General features: G+C 44.7%; 1 protein-coding gene across 1 annotated transcript; it reads right to left on the bottom strand.

The window, feature by feature from the left end:
• Nucleotides 1–11,686: 11,686 nt before the first annotated feature.
• LOC113023021 (uncharacterized) lies at nucleotides 11,687–18,252 on the bottom strand. The gene is made up of 2 exons (XM_026169060.1): nucleotides 17,161–18,252; nucleotides 11,687–11,917 (listed from the first exon to the last, which is right to left on the bottom strand). Exons 1-2 carry the CDS (start codon nucleotides 18,238–18,240, stop codon nucleotides 11,750–11,752), a joined length of 1,248 nt encoding a protein of 415 aa, XP_026024845.1. The 5' UTR covers nucleotides 18,241–18,252; the 3' UTR covers nucleotides 11,687–11,749.
• Between the last annotated feature and the right edge of the window lie 2,515 nt (nucleotides 18,253–20,767).

The raw sequence follows: 20,767 nt of genomic DNA, 5'->3' as shown, positions 1-20,767 counted from the left end.
TGAGCATTCTCCTTCAGGATTTTCTGGTGTGGGGCAGAGTTCATGGTTCCATCATTTACAGCAAGTCGTTCAGGTCCTGAAGCAGCAAAGCAGACCCAGACCATCACACTAACACTACCATGACTGATTGCTGGTATGATGTTCTTTTTATGAAATGATGTTTTTAGTTTGATGCCGCATGTAACGGGATTCAAACCTTTAGGAAAGCTCAGCTTTTGTCTGCTAGCTCACAGAATGTTTTGGTCAGTGGTGGTTTTCGCGTGGGAACTCCCGCATGAATACAAGTTTTGCAAACTCTCTTTCTTGTTGTTGAATCATAAACACTGAGCCTGCAGTTCTTCACATGTTGTTCTGGGTTGTTTTGTTAACACGTGGATGAGTTGTCAATGCTAACTCTCACTGTGGTTCACTGCAGTGTCAAAGCCTTAGAAATAGCTTTGTAACCCTTTCCAGTTTGATGAATGTCAGTGGCTTTGTTTCTGTTCTGTTCTTTAGCTTCATTAGATTGAGACACAGTGTGTTGCTTTATGAGATCTTTCAGCCTACTTCAGTTTGTCAGACATCTTTTATTTTAGTGATTTCTAATTCAGCAGCTCTGCCAGTAATCAGGTCTGAATGTAGTACAGTTGAAATCAGCTTTCCAAAAAATGTGGCTGATCGCAGTTAATTCATGATTTTACTTTTTCACATAGGTAGTGAAAAAGGTAGTTCTGGATCGCTGTCCCCCCTTAATACATGAAATTGTCATTTATAAACTTAAAAAAAAAAACATTTAAAAATTCACCTCCATCTGATATTAAAACATCTTTGATGATGTGAAACGTGTGACAAATGTGCAAAAACCTAAGAAATCAGGAATGGGTCAAATTGTATGTGAATACCTGTGAACCAATACAGAGATTTAGAGAGAGAGATTTTTTGCTTCTGATGCAAGGAGAGCTGTGGTCCCTCTCCTGGGTCAGCAGTCTGAAAACGTTCAGTCACACACGCTTGTGATACTCGAGTACAATTACCTTATTGTGGCCTGTGGTGTATTTTTAGTTCATGTTTATTCCCTTTAGTGGATATAGTGACGTTTATACACAATCTCTAGAGACATGTTTCAGTTATCTCTCTGCAAACATGGCTAGAACAGAGATTTTATCTTCTATGTCGAACCTGACGGCAAAATGTGAACAAACATTGAAACTGTTTTAAGCAGAAAAGACATCTCTTCAGACTGTCCCAGAAAATGAGAAATATTCATCACATTATTGCAAAGAAGGAATTAAGTGCATGTTTTTTTGTAGTTGTTGATGTGTGATGGTGGAGTAGGAGCTGTTCAGAGTGTTATTGCAAGAGCCTGCTGTTTGCATACAGAGTCACTGGTTAAACCCAGAAATAGTTATGCTGAATATCTGAATTGACAGATATACAGCAGTCTCTTTAAACCTTTTTTTATATATCAGCTACCACAATTTCAAGGAGTGAGAGAAGAAGAGCAAGGTCAGCAGGGATTAAATCCAGGAGACACTGGATCTTCTCATGTTTGTTTATATTTTTGAAAATGCAACTTAATATATGCATGCAGTTTCACGATAAGATGAATATACATTTCAGACCATTAAATGTGTATGTGGACCTAATTTAAAGGTATTTTTCACATTCATTATGGTTTACACATTAACATCTGTGAATGACCTTTCCTTGTCATTTCCTATTCTGTAATATGAAAATGCATTTTGTTTTTTGTGAGCAGAGCTGGACTCTGAACACATAAACATCAGCATGGCAATTTGTCTGATGTTTCCCTGACTTAAATTCAAGTATACGCTGCTTACCCCGAACCTATTCTCGTCCTTCTTCTACCACCACACCTCTCCTTCCCACCTCATCTACAGCTTTCCTTTCCTTCATGTATTCCTTCATTTTAATTCATATAAAATAAACACATTTTTGTGAATTAAACATAATATACTTTGTCATTATACTGGAAGTACTGAATGTGGAGTTCGCAGGTTAGAGTTCTGCATCCCTTTTATATACAACAATAGTCAAAGGTCTACACACACACACTGACAAAATACTGAACCAAAACCCTGAATCTTTGAATTCATGTAGCACTTCCTTTGCTGTATTTCAACCATGCCAGCCTAATTCAGAAAAGTGCCTTCAGTTGATGTTGAAAATGCATCTCACACATGACATAAGATCTATTCTGAGGTAAAGTTTACAGCTCATTTACATGACTGGTAATCCTTGGATTACCTAATCTGCATCTTTTTACCCAACTGACCATCATGGCTTAAATGCCACCCCCCCTCCTTTTTTTCCCCTTCATAATATAAATTAGATCAGTAGAAAAGGGCTCTAAACAAATAGTCTTTGACAAAACACAACTACCTCCAACACATTAAGAAGGCAGAATATCCATCCAGGTAACAGATGGACAAAAGTCCATCTGTTACCTGGAAGCCATTCAAGTGGATGTCCACCTGAATCTGTTTGACATCAGAAATCAGGTTTTAAAAACAGTTACAGCTTGCTATAATCTTACCTGCCTGTCTCCTCTAATGAAGTAGAATGTCTAAAGGCATTTCCAGCACACTTGACTGCTTTACATAATCATTATGGGCTTGGTAAAAAATTATATGAGAATGGGTGAAAATATCCTGTCCATGTGTGAGATAATTGCTCCTTCTGGCTTTGGTTGTGCAGATGGTAACGGTGTGTTTTGATCCAAGAATACCTCCCTGCAGACTTTGAGAAGCTCCTTTCTCATTCATTTCCAAAACAGCCCTGAGTGACACGTGCAACCATATGGAGCGACTGCAAGCTCACACATACAGGAAGATCTATGACGTCATCGTATAGATGCTACTGTTACATTATTGCTTTGCATGTACCATCAGCATCTCTGCGTCACATTTATTTTTTCATTTTGGCTAGAAGGGGTGGCTGTAAAATCAGCTTTGACAGTTGCCATGGTAACCCATAGTGCTCAGTATTGTTGGCGAGGTGTTTATTGCCCAAAACAGGCTGTCTAATTCATGTCAGATCTGGGATTCAGACTGTCAATCACTTCTACTGAGGCAGCAAAAACAAACTTACAAAGTGACTCAGAAGAACATTAATGTTGCTGAAAACAGGATCTGTTCATTCAAAATCGTATGTACATTAAAGTGTGTCCTATTTCAGATAAGACAGTCATTAATTTGCACACACGTCTTAAAAAAGACACACACAGAGAGATACAAGGCTAGAGTTTTACAACCTTACAATAGTTTGTCATTACATTAATTTTAATATATCTCTTTATAAGTTACTATACCAAGTAGGCTTTCTTCAAAAGGTTATTGTACATGCACCTGGTTAAACGTTTAACACATCTCCCCATTCAGTTAAAGGCAGTATAATAACAACAATCAACCAAAAATAAACTATTCTTTTTTGGATTGTTCAGATTAGCCTTACCTTTATAACAAAAGTGCCCACTATTGGGAGAAATGTTACATTTTGATTAAAAGTTACCCAAAGCTAAACAGTGTAGAGGCAGAGATTTTGCAAATAGTCATGGTCACTTTAGAGGCACTAAATCCTTACCACAGTATATTTCCACTCAGTATGGCTGTTGTTGCTCCATAGGTCACTTCCACCATAGAAATGTAGTAAATTCTGAAGTTACAATGTGACTGTAAAAAGCAGTAGTGCACAGTATACCCCTCCTGCCCCCTTCAGTAATTAAGCAATATAAAAATAAAGCTTCCTTAAGTCTTTAGACCAGTTTAAAACATACCATTCTGACAGCGTCTTGCTGCACCTTTCCTGGATACCTTTGCTTCTCTTCGCTACCTTCTGACTGTAGAATTTTAAAATTTTATTACTACTATAGTTATCTACCTATTTATTACTAGCTGGCAGTGGCATTTTTACTGGTAGGCTCTGGTTTTTGGCTGGACTGAACAAGTTGAGACAAAACGTCTAGGGTTGCTAAGACAAATGAAAAGCCTTGTTTGATCCTCTCCCTCTACCTGTGATCGGTTTTGCTTGGTTATCCTGCATCGACTCCTCCAAGGAACCTACTGAGGAAACTGGAATGAAACTGGAATGAAAGAGGAAGGCAAGGAGGACCAGGAAGTGGAAGCAGAAAGCATATTATAATTCGTAAAGGGTTGGGACTCGATTCAATTATCAATTCTGATGGTCAAGATCATCAAACCATCTAAGGTTTTGCGTTCATCACAGATTGGTCACTCCTCCTTTATTTATTAATTTAAAGAGTAAAATTTAAAGAGTAAAAAAATGTCACTTTTGACATTCCTCACATTTGTTATTATGATCATTATTCTATTTTTAGAGAAGAAAAATGGATGAGTAGCTTCCTTTCACATGATATGAGAAAGTCACACCCTCAGTATTACTTGGCTTGGTGAATTTCTTTATAGCGTGTACTCAATAAATACTATTCTTTGAGAGGGATCACACATCGTCTGTTTTGCTTATTAGACTAGTTTTTGGTTTTAAAAAATGCAGGCAGGCAGTTAACAAATAGCAGAGATAAATGAATCTTGTCAACATTTGTTTGGTCTCATTTATATCCAAAATAAATAGTCAAGTTAGAGCAAATTTGTGTAATGTTCAGCCAATGTTTCAAGGGACAACACTTTTAGTTCATTAACAGGTTTTCGGCATGGGACCTTCCCTCCTGAACTTGTGAGTCTTATTGTCTGATTAGAAAGAAAAATGTTATTAAGGTTTAAAGTTATTTAGAGAATACATTCCCAAAGTCATGACTGCAGCAGCCGGTTTAAAAACCAGAAGCTCCCACAGGGCCCACCCAATCTTCACTCTAAACAAAATACAAGAGAAAACTTTATTTTTAAAAAAGGAAAAGAAAAGAACAACAAAAAACAAACAAACATACACATAGTCTCTTGGCTATATATTGCTGATGCTACCCAGTCATATGCAAAGTTTTAAGACCAATGCTGGACCCACTGTCCACTGGGACTTAATACAGAGCGATAAAGGTCAGAGTAATGAATAACATCACTAACAAACCCCTTCCTATTACCATTTTAATTCACTTTAATTCACAAAATATCTAATTGTACATACTTAATGTCAACCTGAACACTGCCGTCCACCTGCAGTACCCTTGTGGCCAAAACGCTGGGAAACACAGCAAAGTAAAGTACAGTAAAGGTTGAGACTGGTCATTCTTCAAAAAACAAACAGCGGATTCTTGTGTTAAAGGGAGATGTTTTGTTGCTCCATTCATCTATATCTTCTAAATGTGAACTCTATAAAATTTGTACCTTTTGTCCAGTGTCGATTTCCATGACCAATAATTTGCATCATACTTGTTATACTTCTGACGAAAAAAAGATGATAACTAAATAAAACTAGTGCACAAGGACAAACTCTGTAATGAAATGTACTGACACCTTCTTCAGCATATAGTTAGGGCTGGATCAGGTGACCCTGAGCCCTCCGTTAGTTATGCTGCAATAGCTGTAGGCTGCTGGGTGATTCCCATGATGCATTGAGTGTTTCTTCTTCAGTCGCCTTTCTCACTCACTATGTGTTAATAAACCTCTCTGCACTGAATCATGCGTATTATTAATCTCTGTCTCTCTTCCACAGCATGTCTTCATCCTGTCTTCCTTCTCTCGCCCCAGCCGGTTGCAGCAGATGGCCCCGCCCCTCCCTGAGGCTGGTCCTGCTGGAGGTTTCTTCCTGTTAAAAGGGAGTTTTTCTTTCCTGCTGTCGCCAAAGTGCTTGCTCATATGATTGTTGGGTTTTTCTCTGTATGTATTATTGTAGGGTCCACCTTACAATATAAAGCACCTTGAGCGACTGTTGTTATTTGGCGCTATATAAATAAAATTGAATTGAATTGAATTGAATGTTTTAGTTTGATGCCACATGTCACGAGATTCAAAGCTTTAAGAAAGCTCAGTTTTTGTCTGGTAGCTCACAGAATGTTTTGGTCAGTACTTTTTACACTTTTTACTTTACTAAAAAGAATGTAAATGCCTAGATTATGACGAATTTAGCCTTTTAACAAAAACTAAACTAAAAAGTTTTAGTCAAAAGACTAAGAAAAGACTAGAAATAAAACTAGATTAAAATTTGCCGTCAAAATGAACATTGCTTTCATCCTTCCAATTTGGTCCATTGTTTGTTTACTTGAGTCAAAATGAAATACTATTCCAATAGTTTCTTGGGCTTTAATTCAACTTCCACGTTTTTGTGGCTGCTTTGATTAGGGGAGTGGCTTATTCAGAGAAATGTGTGTCACCGGGGTTTTGTGGTCATCTGAAGGTATATATGAACCCCAACAATCATGCTGGGTTCTTCTCCAGGTTGTTTGATATTTGTTTTAGTTCTTGTGTTACTTACACAGCAACGTTTCACATGTTTCTAATGATATATTTAACTTCTTAATTTTGGACTCTACATGCTTTAAATTCAATTATATAATCACAAGGACAGTTGCCTCAAGGTGCTTCATATTGTAAGGTAAAGACCCAGCGATAATACAAAGAAAACAGAGAAAACCCAACAATCAGATGGTCCAAGCTTGGAAACCAATGCCAGTGTTTCCCAACCACTGTGCTGCGGCACATAGGTGTGCCGTGAGAAATGATCAGGTGTGCCATGGAAGATCATTTGGTTCCACCTGATTAGTACTCTAAGCGATTGGCGTGAGTAACGGGCAGAACAATTACATTCTCTTCCACTAGAGGGCAGTACCTGATCTAATTTAATGGGTTGCCAACTGCCAGTAAAACAGAAGACGAAGAAGAAATTACATAATAGTCATGCTGTGAAACGATGCAGCAATAGATAAATATTTGAAAAGAAAAAGTAGTCAGTCTGACCTGGGTCCTGGAGAAGATTCGGACCCAGATGAAGGCCCTAGCATGAGTGGTGATCAGAAGAAAGGTATACAGGGGACAAACTGAGCCTATTGCACTATGCCTGGTGCACAGGGAAAAATTATCCATATGCTTTGTGTGACATTTTTGTTTGTTGATGTGTCGTGTGATTTTTCTAGTGTGAAATATGTGCTGTGGCTCCAAAGGTTTTCCGAAACACTGCCCTATGGAACTCTAAAATTAACCTCGGTGTGTGAAGAGGTCTCCCCGTTTTCTACAGAGAAAGGGGAATGACATGCAGGAAATGGTTTGGATTAGAGTGAAGGCTTGAAACTAATCTCAGGAGAAACGTTGTAGCCTTAATATTTAAATTTTGTTGTTTTGTCTGCACATCTTTTGCTCATTGTTACTGGTAATATGTAAGCCATGAAAGCTGCCATTCATATTAACTAAAGTCCTCAAACCAGTGGGTGACATCATGCGAAAACACGATGACACCAGCACTCTTTGTAGACCGATGCTTTCAGCCTGCTCTGAATATATGAGTGAACATTATTACTGCTCTTGAATTTCATTAGGAAAATCTCTTGTTTTGTGAGTCAATTTCTCCACAAGGAATACTTTATCATTTGGTTTCGAGAAGCATCACACATCATTCGTTTTGCTTACTGCCTTCACTTAAACAATAATTTAACTGCAGGGAAAAGGACAATGAAATTCAGATCATTTCTGTTGTTGTGATAAAAGTACACCATATAACTTTGCTCATATTGTAAAGGAGATGTAATGTTTTATATCTCAAACTATTTTAATTGACAGTGGGACAGTACTGTGCTATAATGCAGCTTGAGATTTTTTTCTTGGACTTTTAGTTGAGAGAGCAGAGACAGAGCACAATTTATATTCAGTCAAACAGTGCCTTTCTGTCCATCCAGGCTGCTGTAAACATCATCTGATTCTCAAAGCCAGGCAGTGATGAATCACGAAACACTGCCTTTATGGGTGTTTGCCTTGCTATCCTGCCAGCCCTCTGTTGTGGTTCTTTCACTCGCCAAACCAAACCTCATGCAATATGCAAATCATCAGTGGATAAATTGTAGATCACAAATGGAGTCTGGCTATAAAACAGGACATAAAGCAAAACTTTTAACAGAAAACATAAATCCAGCTAGCATCCTAACATCTATGTATTATCATATGCTGACAAACAAAACAAAATAAACACAGGAGCCTCTGAGGAAGAGATGCTTTACTTTTGGAAACCTGGTTTCCTTATTTTGGTTTAGAAATTCTGATCTCACACTGACTCACTGAGTGAAGAAAAGTGAAGCCCAAGTGTAAGTGAAGGAGACTGTAATGTGGATGTTGCTTTGGTAAGAAACATACTTGTGTTTGAGGTGTGACACACATGTAGTAACTTGTTATGTTGCAAATTGTTTGGATGTAATTGGGAAACAAGATCATTTATTGCATAAAATACTGCTGATTCTTGCGGAGAGTAGCTGATTGTGGCACTCAGTACACCCAACCAGCAAGGAAAAATCATCAGTGTCAGTTTGCAGCTTCACACTCCTCATTCATAAAGTGCTCTAAAAACCAGAACATTATAGCTAATAGGTGAATCGTCCCTTTTCAATTCTACTAGCCAACTACGAAGAACCACCTACGGCTAAAGAGATTGATTACAAGAAGGCCTATGACTCAATGCCCCACAGCTGGATCCTGGAATGCCTAGAATTGTACAAGATCAATGGGACCCTAAGAGCCTTCATCAGGAACTCAATGGGGATGTGGCGTACAACACTAGAGGCCAACTCCAAGCCCATAGCACAAGTCACCATCAAGTGCGGGATCTACCAAGGAGATGCTCTGTCCCCACTGCTGTTCTGCATAGGCCTGAACCCCCTCAGTGAGATCATTAACAAGACTGGCTACGGATACCGACTACGGAACGGAGCAGTTGTCAGCCACCTCCTGTACATGGATGACATCAAGCTGTATGCCAAGAGTGAACAAGACATCGATTCACTGATCCACACTACCAGGCTATACAGCAATGACATTGGAATGTCGTTCGGACTGGAGAAGTGTAGTCGGATGGTAACAAAGAGAGGGAAGGTAGTCAGAACTGAGGGGATTGAACTACCAGAAGGCAACATTGCAGACATAGAGGACAGTTACAAGTACCTGGGGATCCCGCAGGCAAATGGGAACCATGAAGAGGCCACTAGAAAAGCTGCAACCACCAAGTACCTGCAGAGGGTCAGGCAAGTCCTGAGGAGTCAGCTGAATGGTAAGAACAAGATCCGGGCCATCAACACGTACGCCCTGCCCGTGATCAGGTACCCTGCTGGGGTAATAGGCTGGCCAAAGGAGGAGATAGAAGCCACTGACATAAAGACAAGAAAGCTCCTTACCATGCATGGAGGGTTTCACCCCAAGTCCAGCACCCTGAGGCTGTACGCTAAGCGGAAGGAAGGGGGCCGGGGACTGATGAGTGTCAGCACCACAGTCCAGGATGAGACAACGAACATCCAAGAATACATTGGGAAGATGGCCCCAACTGACCGAGTGCTCAGTGAATACCTCAGGCAGCAGAAACCCAAGAAAGAGGAGGGAGACGAGGAACCATCATGGAAGGACAGGCCCCTGCACGGTATGTACCACCGGCAGATAGAGGGGGTGGCTGATATCCAGAAATCCTACCAGTGGCTGGACAAAGCTGGACTGAAAGACAGCACAGAGGCACTAATCATGGCAGCACAAGAACAAGCTCTGAGCACAAGATCCATAGAGGCTGGGGTCTATCACACCAGGCAAGACCCCAGGTGCAGGCTGTGTAAAGATGCCCCAGAGACAATCCAGCACATAACAGCAGGGTGCAAGATGCTAGCAGGCAAGGCATACATGGAACGCCATAACCAAGTGGCCGGCATAGTGTACAGGAACATCTGTGCCGAGTATAACCTGGAAGTCCCGAGGTCAAAATGGGAGATGCCCCCAAGGGTGGTGGAGAATGACCGAGCTAAGATCCTGTGGGACTTCCAGATACAGACGGACAAAATGGTGGTGGCTAACCAACCGGACATAGTGGTGGTAGACAAACAGAAGAAGACGGCCGTAGTGATCGATGTAGCGGTTCCGAATGACAGCAATATCAGGAAGAAGGAACACGAGAAGCTGGAGAAATACCAAGGGCTCAGAGAAGAGCTCGAGAGGATGTGGAGGGTGAAGGTAACGGTGGTCCCCGTGGTAATCGGAGCACTAGGTGCGGTGACTCCCAAGCTAGGCGAGTGGCTCCAGCAGATCCCGGGAACAACATCGGAGATCTCTGTCCAGAAGAGCGCAGTCCTGGGAACAGCTAAGATACTGCGCAGGACCCTCAAGCTCCCAGGCCTCCGGTAGAGGAACCGAGCTTGAAGGATAAACCGCCCGCAGGGGCGTGCTGGGTGTTTTTTATATATATATATATATATATATATATATATATATATATATATATGTGTGTGTGTGTGTTATTCTACTTTATCTTATTCTATTCCATTATTTTTCTTGATTTTTGCTGCTCTTAACTTTGTACTTTCTGCCGTAACCAAAAGATTTCCCATGTGTGGGACGTCAATCCAGTGAGGTCACGTTCTGTACTGGCACAAGGTGGCTTTAAACATGCTCTAAAATCATTCAGTTTAAACACTTATTTGATGAATCCAGTTTCAGAGACATATACATAGTGTTAGGATATAATTCTGTGATTCAGGTAAAACGATTTCTAGTAGTTTTGGTCAGGTGATCAGTTGCACATCACCTGCATGCACACAAACTGCTGCTGCCAAATCACACATTTCTCAGATATATTGAAATTCCTCACCATCTTTGTTGCAGTACTTTGACACTGGTAATAAGCTCAGGGAGTTACGTTTCCCTCACTCATATTTTTGCATCAATGTTTTACTTATGAAATTAACCTGCGATCACCAATTAATAGTCACAAGGAGCTATGTCAGATGGCCTGTCTTGGGTCGTGCCTGGGTCAGTGGTTTCAATGAGGTGTGAAAAACAGAAGGAATTTTATTTGATTAAATTCTAACACAAATCCCCCTGCCTGCTGGGGGACTAAGGATGCCCCTTTCATTAATAGTGCATATAGTGATATAGTAATGCCATATTTTCATGCTCTGGATCTGATTTCACTCTTTTACTCTCTAGATCTCGCTTTATATTTTCCAGCTCTACGACCCTCTTGCAGAAGATGCTTACACCATCTGGTCTGGTCTGAATCAGTGATAATCACCTTAAAACGCTCAGTAGAAAGCTCCACATTTTCTTTACCATTTTTGGTCACCGTGAACACAATTAAGTCATGACAGAGAATGACTTCTCTGCACTGATCTCTGTCTGAAGAATGATTGGAGATATCCATTGGTGGGTGAAGCACATGAGCAAACACTGATAAGTGCACAGGACTCTTATGGCTGTATGGGGGACATAGTATCTACTTCAGCTGCAGACACAGATGTCCTTATACATTTACACAGTTTCCATTCATTTCCCAACATCTCTGTTCTGCACTATTTACACCAACATTGTTGCATTTGCTATTTTGTTTTAAAATATTGTTAATAGCTGTTCATTTAAACCACTTTACTGAAGCAGGCGAAGTGCTCAGTGAAGGCTCAAATGATGTGTCAATTACACCCTTTATATCAGCGTGCACAGAGGGAGTGTTAACAAAGAAACCTGATAACTGCTGCGATGACAGCCATTATCTGATTGTGGCTTTAGGTTTCGTTAAGCCAGCTCATGCAAAAAGCCTTGCTATTGTTATGGCAAATGCAGATGGACCCAGGGAGCAGAATGCACGGAGGCAGAGTTGCGGTGAAGACAGTTTATTTACAGTGATGGGGAGGTTTTACAAGGACAAAGCATGTACAATAGTGCATGAATGGGGACGCGGAGCCAGGACGTGCAGATGATGGAAGCACACACAGGTAGTGCACTCGATTTGGTTTATTGCCAAAACCTCCAGACGGAAACAAACCAGACGGGGCGAAATCCTGGGGAGGAAACAAAACTCCTTACAATCACCAGAAATAATCCAACGGCTCCAGCAGGCAGGGGCAGAATTACAGACTCTCCAAAAACGTCAATACTCCGACACTAGTCTTCTGTCAGGTACTCACCTGAAACTGTGAGATGTTACAGTATGAGTGAGTCACTGAACCTGGCACACCTGTTACTCAACAGGTGTGCCAGGTTCAGTGACTCACTGCCCCGCCTACCTATACAAAAAGGGAGGCGCCAATTGAAATCATTGAAATCTGACCTTTGCTACACATGTGTTTACACAATCAGCATCGTTAGATCTACACAATGAGAAATGCAAAATATGTCTTTTCCTTTTAACATCTCACAGTTTTCTCTGGAATGTTTCTAACTCTTCAGATTTGTAAGTTATTTCTATATTTGCTTGATAATATAACACATTTTTGAAGTGGTCTCAGAGTTTTCACTCAGCTTGACTTGATTTGTCTGTGTGCCTCATAGAGCAGACGTTATTACCTCTGCCAAAGAGGTCATGTTTTTGGCAGTGTTTGCATGCATGTCATTCTTTCTGTTTGTAAGCATCAAGGCTCAAAACGTTTTTAATGAATTCGGATCAAACTTTGTAGGAGTGTAATGTTGAAGTGTAACATCCAAATATTCCACTTCTTCAAGGTCAAATAAAGTCAAGCTTTCATAAAATGTCTTTTACCTTTAACACTATGTTTAAAACTCTGCCTTTGTTTGTGTTGCCACCATTTAGGAAATGATACTGATATATGGGGATTCTAAATATCACATTATGGTTTGCATCCAATAATGTCGTTGACATTTGACCTCTAAGCTCATTTTGTTATATTTCACATCTGTTTTCAGTCAAGTTGCCTTCAAAATGTTTTATATCTCTAAAAAAAACTGTTGTCAAAAGAAAGAAAGAGGTAGAAATTTTCTGTAGTGTAATATTATATACTAAGCTTAAGTTATTCATTCCCAGTCATTTACAAATCAGTACATCTCATCCATTATCTACATCTACATAATATTTGTTTAATCAAAGCAAACATCTGTCATGCTACGCTTATTTTACTGCACTACAAACTTCCCTAAAGTGCATTTCAGAAGAACAAAGAAAACTAAATTAATAGATATAAAATACAATACCCTTAAAAATTCCCTTTGAAGTAAGTACTGCCCAGAGCCTGAGCCACTTCAGTTTGTGCTCTCGGAGCACTTCTTGTTCCCATTAGTGTTGCTGCTGCACATCAGAAAATAATATATGCAAATACAGTGGACTAATGACATTTCACTGGGCTAAAGAGAGGTGAACTTACTCAAATCTATAAAGATATGGGCTATTTACAAAAGTCTTTCTTGGAGCAAGAATCCCTGTGTAAGGAATTGCTCCAACACACGTCTTTGGCTCAAGATACTGGTATTGTCATGATACGTTGTGTGGCAGGCAGGGGAAGGACCCAAGATGCAGGTTCACAGACACGGAGATAAACTCAAAAAACACAGCTTTATTGCTGGCCACGGGAAGCAATACAGAATAAACTAAAACTGGGAAAACTAACGCATGAACTGTACAAGGAACCGAACCACGGGGAGAATTACACACAACATGAGGGAGAACGCGACGCCGAACAGAGGAAGACGCAGACAGAAATACACAGAGGGTTAACGAGGAAAGTGGGAACACACGGGGAACACAGGTGACACAGATAACCATAACGAGACAGGGCGGGGTGAACATAACGCTGACGGGTACAGGCACAGAGGTTCAGACAGGAGGAGAGAGAGCACGGGAAGAACGCAGACATAACGGGCTAGGGAAAACATAGAATAAAGCACAAAGAGAGACGAGGGCTCATAAATACACAGAGGGGCACACAGGGGGTAAGAGTCACGAAGGGAAAACACATGAGGAACAACGTAACAGATCAACCCAGGAAGCATGGCCTAAATAAAGAACAAAATACAAAAATACATGAAAACTAAGAATACTGGGCCCACATGGCCCAGGACCATGACACCACCCCCCCTAAAGGGCTGGCCCCTGACAGCCCAAACCCGAGAAACAAAAACAGAAAACAACCCACCCAGGGCGGGAGGCGGGGGACCAGGACGGAGGGACCAGAACGGGAAACAAAACAAACAACAGAAAACACAGGAGCGCATGACTGTAGTCAAAATAAAGTTCAGGGGGCCGACCCAGAGCCCACAGGCACAAGAGTTCACGGGTCACACGGTCGGGGGCCGACCAGGCGGGTGGCACAGGTGGCAGAGCTGGTCCGGAGGCCGGCCGCGCGGAAGGCAGCGGCGGCGGCGAAGGAGACGGAGCAGTTCAGGAGGCCGGCCGCGCGGAAGGCAGCGGCGGCGGCGAAGGAGACGACGGAGCAGTTCCGGGGGCCGGCCGCGGGGAAGGCAGGGGCGGCGGCGAAGTAGACGACGGAGCAGTTCAGGGGGCCGGCCGCGGGGAAGGCAGCGGCGGCTCTCCAGTGTCAGGCGTGCTAGCCATGGCCCGGTGGGCACAGGACCAGACGAAGCACAGGCCGAAGCCGCGACAGACGAGGCTGAAGGCTCGGAGGCTGCTGCAGCTGACGAAGGCTCGGAGGCTGCTGCAGCTGACGAAGGCTCGGAGGCTGCTGCAGCTGACGAAGGCTCGGAGGCTGCTGCAGCTGACGAAGGCTCGGAGGCTGCTGCAGCTGACGAAGGCTCGGAGGCTGCTGCAGCTGACGAAGGCTCGGAGGCTGCTGCAGCTGACGAAGGCTCGGAGGCTGCTGCAGCTGACGAAGGCTCGGAGGCTGCTGCAGCTGACGAAGGCTCGGAGGCTGCTGCAGCTGACGAAGGCTCGGAGGCTGCTGCAGCTGACGAAGGCTCGGAGGCTGCTGCAGCTGACGAAGGCTCGGAGGCTGCTGCAGCTGACGAAGGCTCGGAGGCTGCTGCAGCTGACGAAGGCTCGGAGGCTGCTGCAGCTGACGAAGGCTCGGAGGCTGCTGCAGCTGACGAAGGCTCGGAGGCTGCCTGACGAAGGCTCGGAGGCTGCTGCAGCTGACGAAGGCTCGGAGGCTGCTGCAGCTGACGAAGGCTCGGAGGCTGCTGCAGCTGACGAAGGCTCGGAGGCTGCTGCAGCTGACGAAGGCTCGGAGGCTGCTGCAGCTGACGAAGGCTCGGAGGCTGCTGCAGCGGACGAAGGCTCTGAGGCTGCTGCAGCGGACGAAGGCTCTGAGGCTGCAGCGGATGAAGGCTCTGATGCTGCAGCGGACGAAGCACAGGCTGGACCAGGCGTAGCAGAAGGTGGCTGGATGGGCTCCTCGGGCCCTCCAGCTGACGAAGCACAGGCTGGACCAGGCGTAGCAGAAGGTGGCTGGATGGGCTCCTCGGACCCTCCAGCGGAGACAGGTGGCCGAACGGGCCCCTCGGACCCTCCAGCGGAGACAGGTGGCCGAACGGGCCCCTCGGACCCTCCAGCGGAGACAGGAGGCTGAACGGACCCCTCGGGCCCTCCAGCTGGAAGAGACGGCTGAAGCAGAAGGCAGTCTGAGGCGGAGAGAAAGCTCACGCCATTCCTAGAAGGCTGAGGAGCAGCCTGTACAGCCGACGTGGAAGGGAGCTGAACGGGCCCCTCGGACCCTCCAGCGGAGACAGAAGGCTGAACGGGCCCCTCGGACCCTCCAGCGGAGACAGGTGGCTGAACGGGCCCCTCGGACCCTCCAGCGGAGACAGGAGGCTGAACGGGCCCCTCGGACCCTCCAGCGGAGACAGGAGGCTGAACGGGCCCCTCGGACCCTCCAGCGGAGACAGGAGGCTGAACGGGCCCCTCGGACCCTCCAGCGGAGACAGGTGGCTGAACGGGCCCCTCGGACCCTCCAGCTAACGTGACGTGAAGCGATGGTGTCGCCGCAGGGTGCCGGATAGGCACACCTGGGAGTCCAACAGCAGATGCAGGACAAACAGTTATGTAGGCCCCTGGCTGGACTAGGAGCTGAGGAAACACAGGCTGCTGAGGCACAAACCCAGAGAGAGAGAAAACAGGTAGAAAACAGTCTATAGGGCTTAACATCTTGGCATGAAAAACCGTGAAGTGAACAGTGGTAGGGACCACCAGTTCAGAGCCAGCAATCATTAGGTTCCCAGAGTCTGCATCAGTCCAAGGTGGCTCGCAGGTTACTGGCCCAGTCTCAGTAATCCTAGGAGAGGCCAACATAAGCTGGTTGGACTTAACCGATGGTAGTGTGCGGCTCAGAGGAGCTGGTTCAACCATACGGAAAACAAGAATTGCCACTCGATCCACAAAAACAAGGCTTAGATCATCAGGAGCTAACTCCTGAAAAAACAGTAAACACACAGGTATGGACCTAACCAATGTCACCGTGGTAGCATGACTGTGGTGTGTTGGATGGATGTGTTTGTTGGAACCTGCACCCGCAGTGATCTGTGGCGTCAGAGTGATGACTATATTGAGTGGAGAGACAGATACAGGCAAAACGGTACGTAAACCATTAACTGAAGCAGGTGACACTTCAGGCTGAGAGTGAGTGGTTACAACATTGTTCGAGGCTAAAATCTTATCCAGTGATGAGTTCACAGAGACAGGAGAAAACGGTGTCACATTAACCCTGATCTCAGCCTCCATCTCCTGAGTGGAGGTACTGGTGCAAAACAGTTCAGAATCACCCTGTGTATGACCTTCAGGAAGACAGAATTCATATTGTGACGTTACACAGTCCAGGTTACCATGATCAGCATTTATGTTTTCATCTTGACAGGTTAGAGTGAGTTTATGATCGGCGTTCACCGTTTTCAGTTCATTAAACACAAGAGTAGCAGGGAAAACAGGATCACTAGTCATGTTACACTTTAATCCATGATTTGCCAACTCTGCAATATCCTTGCTTACTGTGGCTTCAGAGGGCCCCGGAGTTGAGAAAACACAGTTCTTGAGGTCAGGCTCAGAAACAGATAGCTCAGACTTGGATGGAACCTCAGACATGGTAAAAGACACAAAAGGAAACACCTTCACCCCACTACTCACACTATTACCCTGAGAATCAGTGGAAGTCTCTTTCAGTCTATGTGTAGATTTTGTGGTCCCTGCAGGATTGAGTGAAGCAGTCATAATCGGCTGAGAAGGACTGTCCCTAGCCTGTGGCTTGGTGAATAGCTCATTGCTAGCCATATCACCGGCTAAGTCTGTAGTTACTTCACATGCCGCCCGCTCAGAGGAAACTTGGCTTGACAGAACAGGTTCACTCACCTCCGAGCATCGGGTGATGCGGTGACGACGCGAACGCCGTTTTTTCTTGGCCGTGGGCCCCGTTAACGCGGAAAGTGGAGCCTCCTGCGGTGACGCAGAGGCTGAGGATGCGAGTGTTGGCGGAGCGTCAGGTGGGAGCTCCTGGCAACTCCGGGGGCCCCCAAAGGCCAGGCGTGTCCCGCGGAAAATCTCACCGTAGTGAGGAGCGAGCCCTGGCTTCCCCCGTTGCTCCTCCTCCAGTTGCGCGCATGCGGCGCTCTGCCGCTCCTCGAGGTCGAAATCCATTACCTCCACAGCCTCCTCGTGTCGTTCAGTGGAGGGCGAGACATGCCGTAGCGATGAGCGACGGCGACGTGAACGCCGCTTCCGTCTTGAAGTGGACGCGGATGGAACTTGGTTTTCTGTGATGACTGGCTCCTCGTCTTCCGACCACATCCGCGCCAGAAAGGAAGCGGGAGAAGAGTAGTCCGATCGAGGCAGCGAGGACGGGCGGCCGGTCCGAGGCGGGGCGGCTGGCGGAAGCTCCTCCTCGGAGATGAGCCAGGGCTTCCAGCGTAGCTCATCCTCCCGATACGCTCGCAACACCTGCTGCCGCTCCTCCTCACCGAAGTCAACAGCCTCGGGCATCTCCGTGCAGGCAGGCGGTGGCGAAGATGCGGAAGCTGATGAAGTGTGAGCCAATGGTGTGTCCGTGGTGAGCCTCACCGTTCCGACTCTGACCGCCACTGGCTCATGAGGCGGCGGGGCAACGGCGCGATGGCACGGCTCTGGTGAAGGTGCACGCCCACCGGGCCGCTGCTGCGGACGGAGTCGGAGAGCGGAGACGAGAAGGTCGCTGACGAGGGGGTGCAGCGTCTCCCATAACCAGGGGAACACAGACACGCACACCCCTACCTGGCGGGCGAACTCCTCCCGTTCCTCCTCACTGGAACAGTGCAGCCACTTGTCGCACAGCGACTCCACTGTCCGGACAATCTCCAGTCTTTGTGTCGCTGGGTCCGGCATGCTCGCGTCGTACTGTCGGTCCGCGGAGGGGTTGTGAACTGCTGGGTCCATGTTGTGGTCGCGTTCTTCTGTCATGATACGTTGTGTGGCAGGCAGGGGAAGGACCCAAGATGCAGGTTCACAGACACGGAGATAAACTCAAAAAACACAGCTTTATTGCTGGCCACGGGAAGCAATACAGAATAAACTAAAACTGGGAAAACTAACGCATGAACTGTACAAGGAACCGAACCACGGGGAGAATTACACACAACATGAGGGAGAACGCGACGCCGAACAGAGGAAGACGCAGACAGAAATACACAGAGGGTTAACGAGGAAAGTGGGAACACACGGGGAACACAGGTGACACAGATAACCATAACGAGACAGGGCGGGGTGAACATAACGCTGACGGGTACAGGCACAGAGGTTCAGACAGGAGGAGAGAGAGCACGGGAAGAACGCAGACATAACGGGCTAGGGAAAACATAGAATAAAGCACAAAGAGAGACGAGGGCTCATAAATACACAGAGGGGCACACAGGGGGTAAGAGTCACGAAGGGAAAACACATGAGGAACAACGTAACAGATCAACCCAGGAAGCATGGCCTAAATAAAGAACAAAATACAAAAATACATGAAAACTAAGAATACTGGGCCCACATGGCCCAGGACCATGACAGGTATACTGTTTGGTATATTGATTTTCTAAAGACCACACTAATACCATGGACAGTTTGGAGATATTTTACACAATAAGTAATAAATCTGAGCACGGTAAGGACAAGCAAAGGCTAGCACCCTGTTTCCTGTGAATGACTGTTTCTGCATATCAAATAGTCAGCTAGACATAGACAGACTTCATTTGATCCCACGCTGGGAAAAATCGTATGGTTACATTGTCACCTTGGTTCTCTGAGTGAGAGACTACCTCTCCACTCCGTTACATATATGTACGGGGTATGATGCCACGACCAAGGGGGGTCATACCCCGTACATATGGAATATGTAACGGAGTGGAGAGGTAGTCTTGATGTCATAGAGAACACGTGTTATTGCAGCACAAAATGGACCAAGATTTTTCTTTTTTATATGTACATAAAGTGCAGTAGTGTGATACTAATATGCAAGTATTTTTAAACAGTATTGTTTATGTGTGGATGTTGTCCAGTCTGACTACCGATGATATGAAATTCCTGGGTGGTTGTTTCCTCAAGAAGTCAATCACCATCTCCTTCTCATTGGTCTTCTTACTGGTGCTGATGTGGAGGTAGTTGAGTTCACTCCAGATGACAAAGTCATCAATGATTAAACTATGCTTGTTTAGCTTGTGAATAAAATGGAGCCGAAGTGTAACTCAGTGTGGTTTAGCTGTAAGAACGTGGTTGGTGTTAAGAAATGAATTCTTCAGTCAGACTGTGGAACGTTTCCTGAGCTGATGTCCTCACTGTCCTCACTCACTGTATATTTCCTAGTGAAGAACTGAGGCTCTTTCCCTTCTCATTATAATAAACATGATGGCGTTAGCAGAAGCCACAAATGATGAACAATGTTTCCCTCTTTTAGCTTTTTTGTTCATTTATCCTTGTTAAAGACAATTTTAATGATGATTACCATGGTAACATCAGTCTTAGATACCATATTACTTGGCTAACTCAGGTCAAATTATTTTATCATTAAATTAATTAGTCTATATTTTAATCAACCTAACTTGAATTAGATTAAGTCACCACCAAGCTTTTTGAGATGTTTTGTGGCAATGATCTGTAACAGTTGGTTGTTCTTGTGCAGCTGTGAGAAAAAACTGACTTTGAATATCATTTAGCTTTAAACCAGCTCACAGCATTCTGTTCATGGCGGCGCACTGTCACTGTCCTAGGATTTAAATTGTGTGCCCTAGCATGTACCCATGCCTCCCACAGGAGCCTTGACCACTGCCACTCACAGCACAATGGTCCTGACAGAGAATATGCTGTGGAGCCACGGGAGGGAGTGGTAGACCCCCACAGCACGGACATCAATACGCTGTCACAGCGTGCACCCAATTTCCTCTTATCCAGCCACACATCTGACAGCTGCTCCCACGTCACCACAACACTCTCATTCCTGACAGGAGAGGAGCGCAACACAAAGAGACGCCACTCTGTAGGGTTTTCTTCAGACAAGAGTTCAGGCAGTGTGTTTCATCATAGCTGCAGCATGGATCATGTTTTGACCCGCGGCAGAATTATCTTTCTTCATCAAACAGAATTAAAGATGTGTAAGGCAGTGATCCTCTGGCCCAAACCAAACAACAACAAAAACAAACAAATATGAATTGTGATTTAATAAAAGTGTGCAATAAAAAAGTAAAGAAGCTTAAAGGAAGTTTTCTTTGGGGTTTTTTGCTAAATATAATAAACAGCTGAAGGTTGTGTATTAAACTATTTACTACCTAGAGTAGTAAATAGTTGCCATGTACAAAAAAAATGCCAACATGAATAGAAGAATTACAATAATGGATGTTTCTGGGACATGCTTTTCTTAGCAGAACTTATAGTGCACGATTGTCTCCACACAAACGTTTGCATGTAGTCCTGGATGAAAAAAGGGTGACCACAAACTGCACACTGATTGGCA

Source organism: Astatotilapia calliptera, chromosome 5, assembly GCF_900246225.1.
Source record: "Astatotilapia calliptera chromosome 5, fAstCal1.2, whole genome shotgun sequence".
NCBI classification, from domain to species: Eukaryota; Metazoa; Chordata; class Actinopteri; order Cichliformes; family Cichlidae; genus Astatotilapia; species Astatotilapia calliptera.
Note: the sequence above shows the minus strand (reverse complement) of the source record. Positions and strands in the feature narration are given on the sequence as shown.

Bases quoted from the DNA above. Each gene is read 5' to 3' on its own strand.
- LOC113023021 (XM_026169060.1), bottom strand. From the start codon at position 18,240: ATGACAGAAGAACGCGACCACAACATGGACCCAGCAGTTCACAACCCC. The intron at 11,918-17,160 runs GTGAGTGAACCT...TTTCCTCCCCAG, and splicing joins GCATCACCCGATGCTCGGAG to GATTTCGCCCCGTCTGGTTT.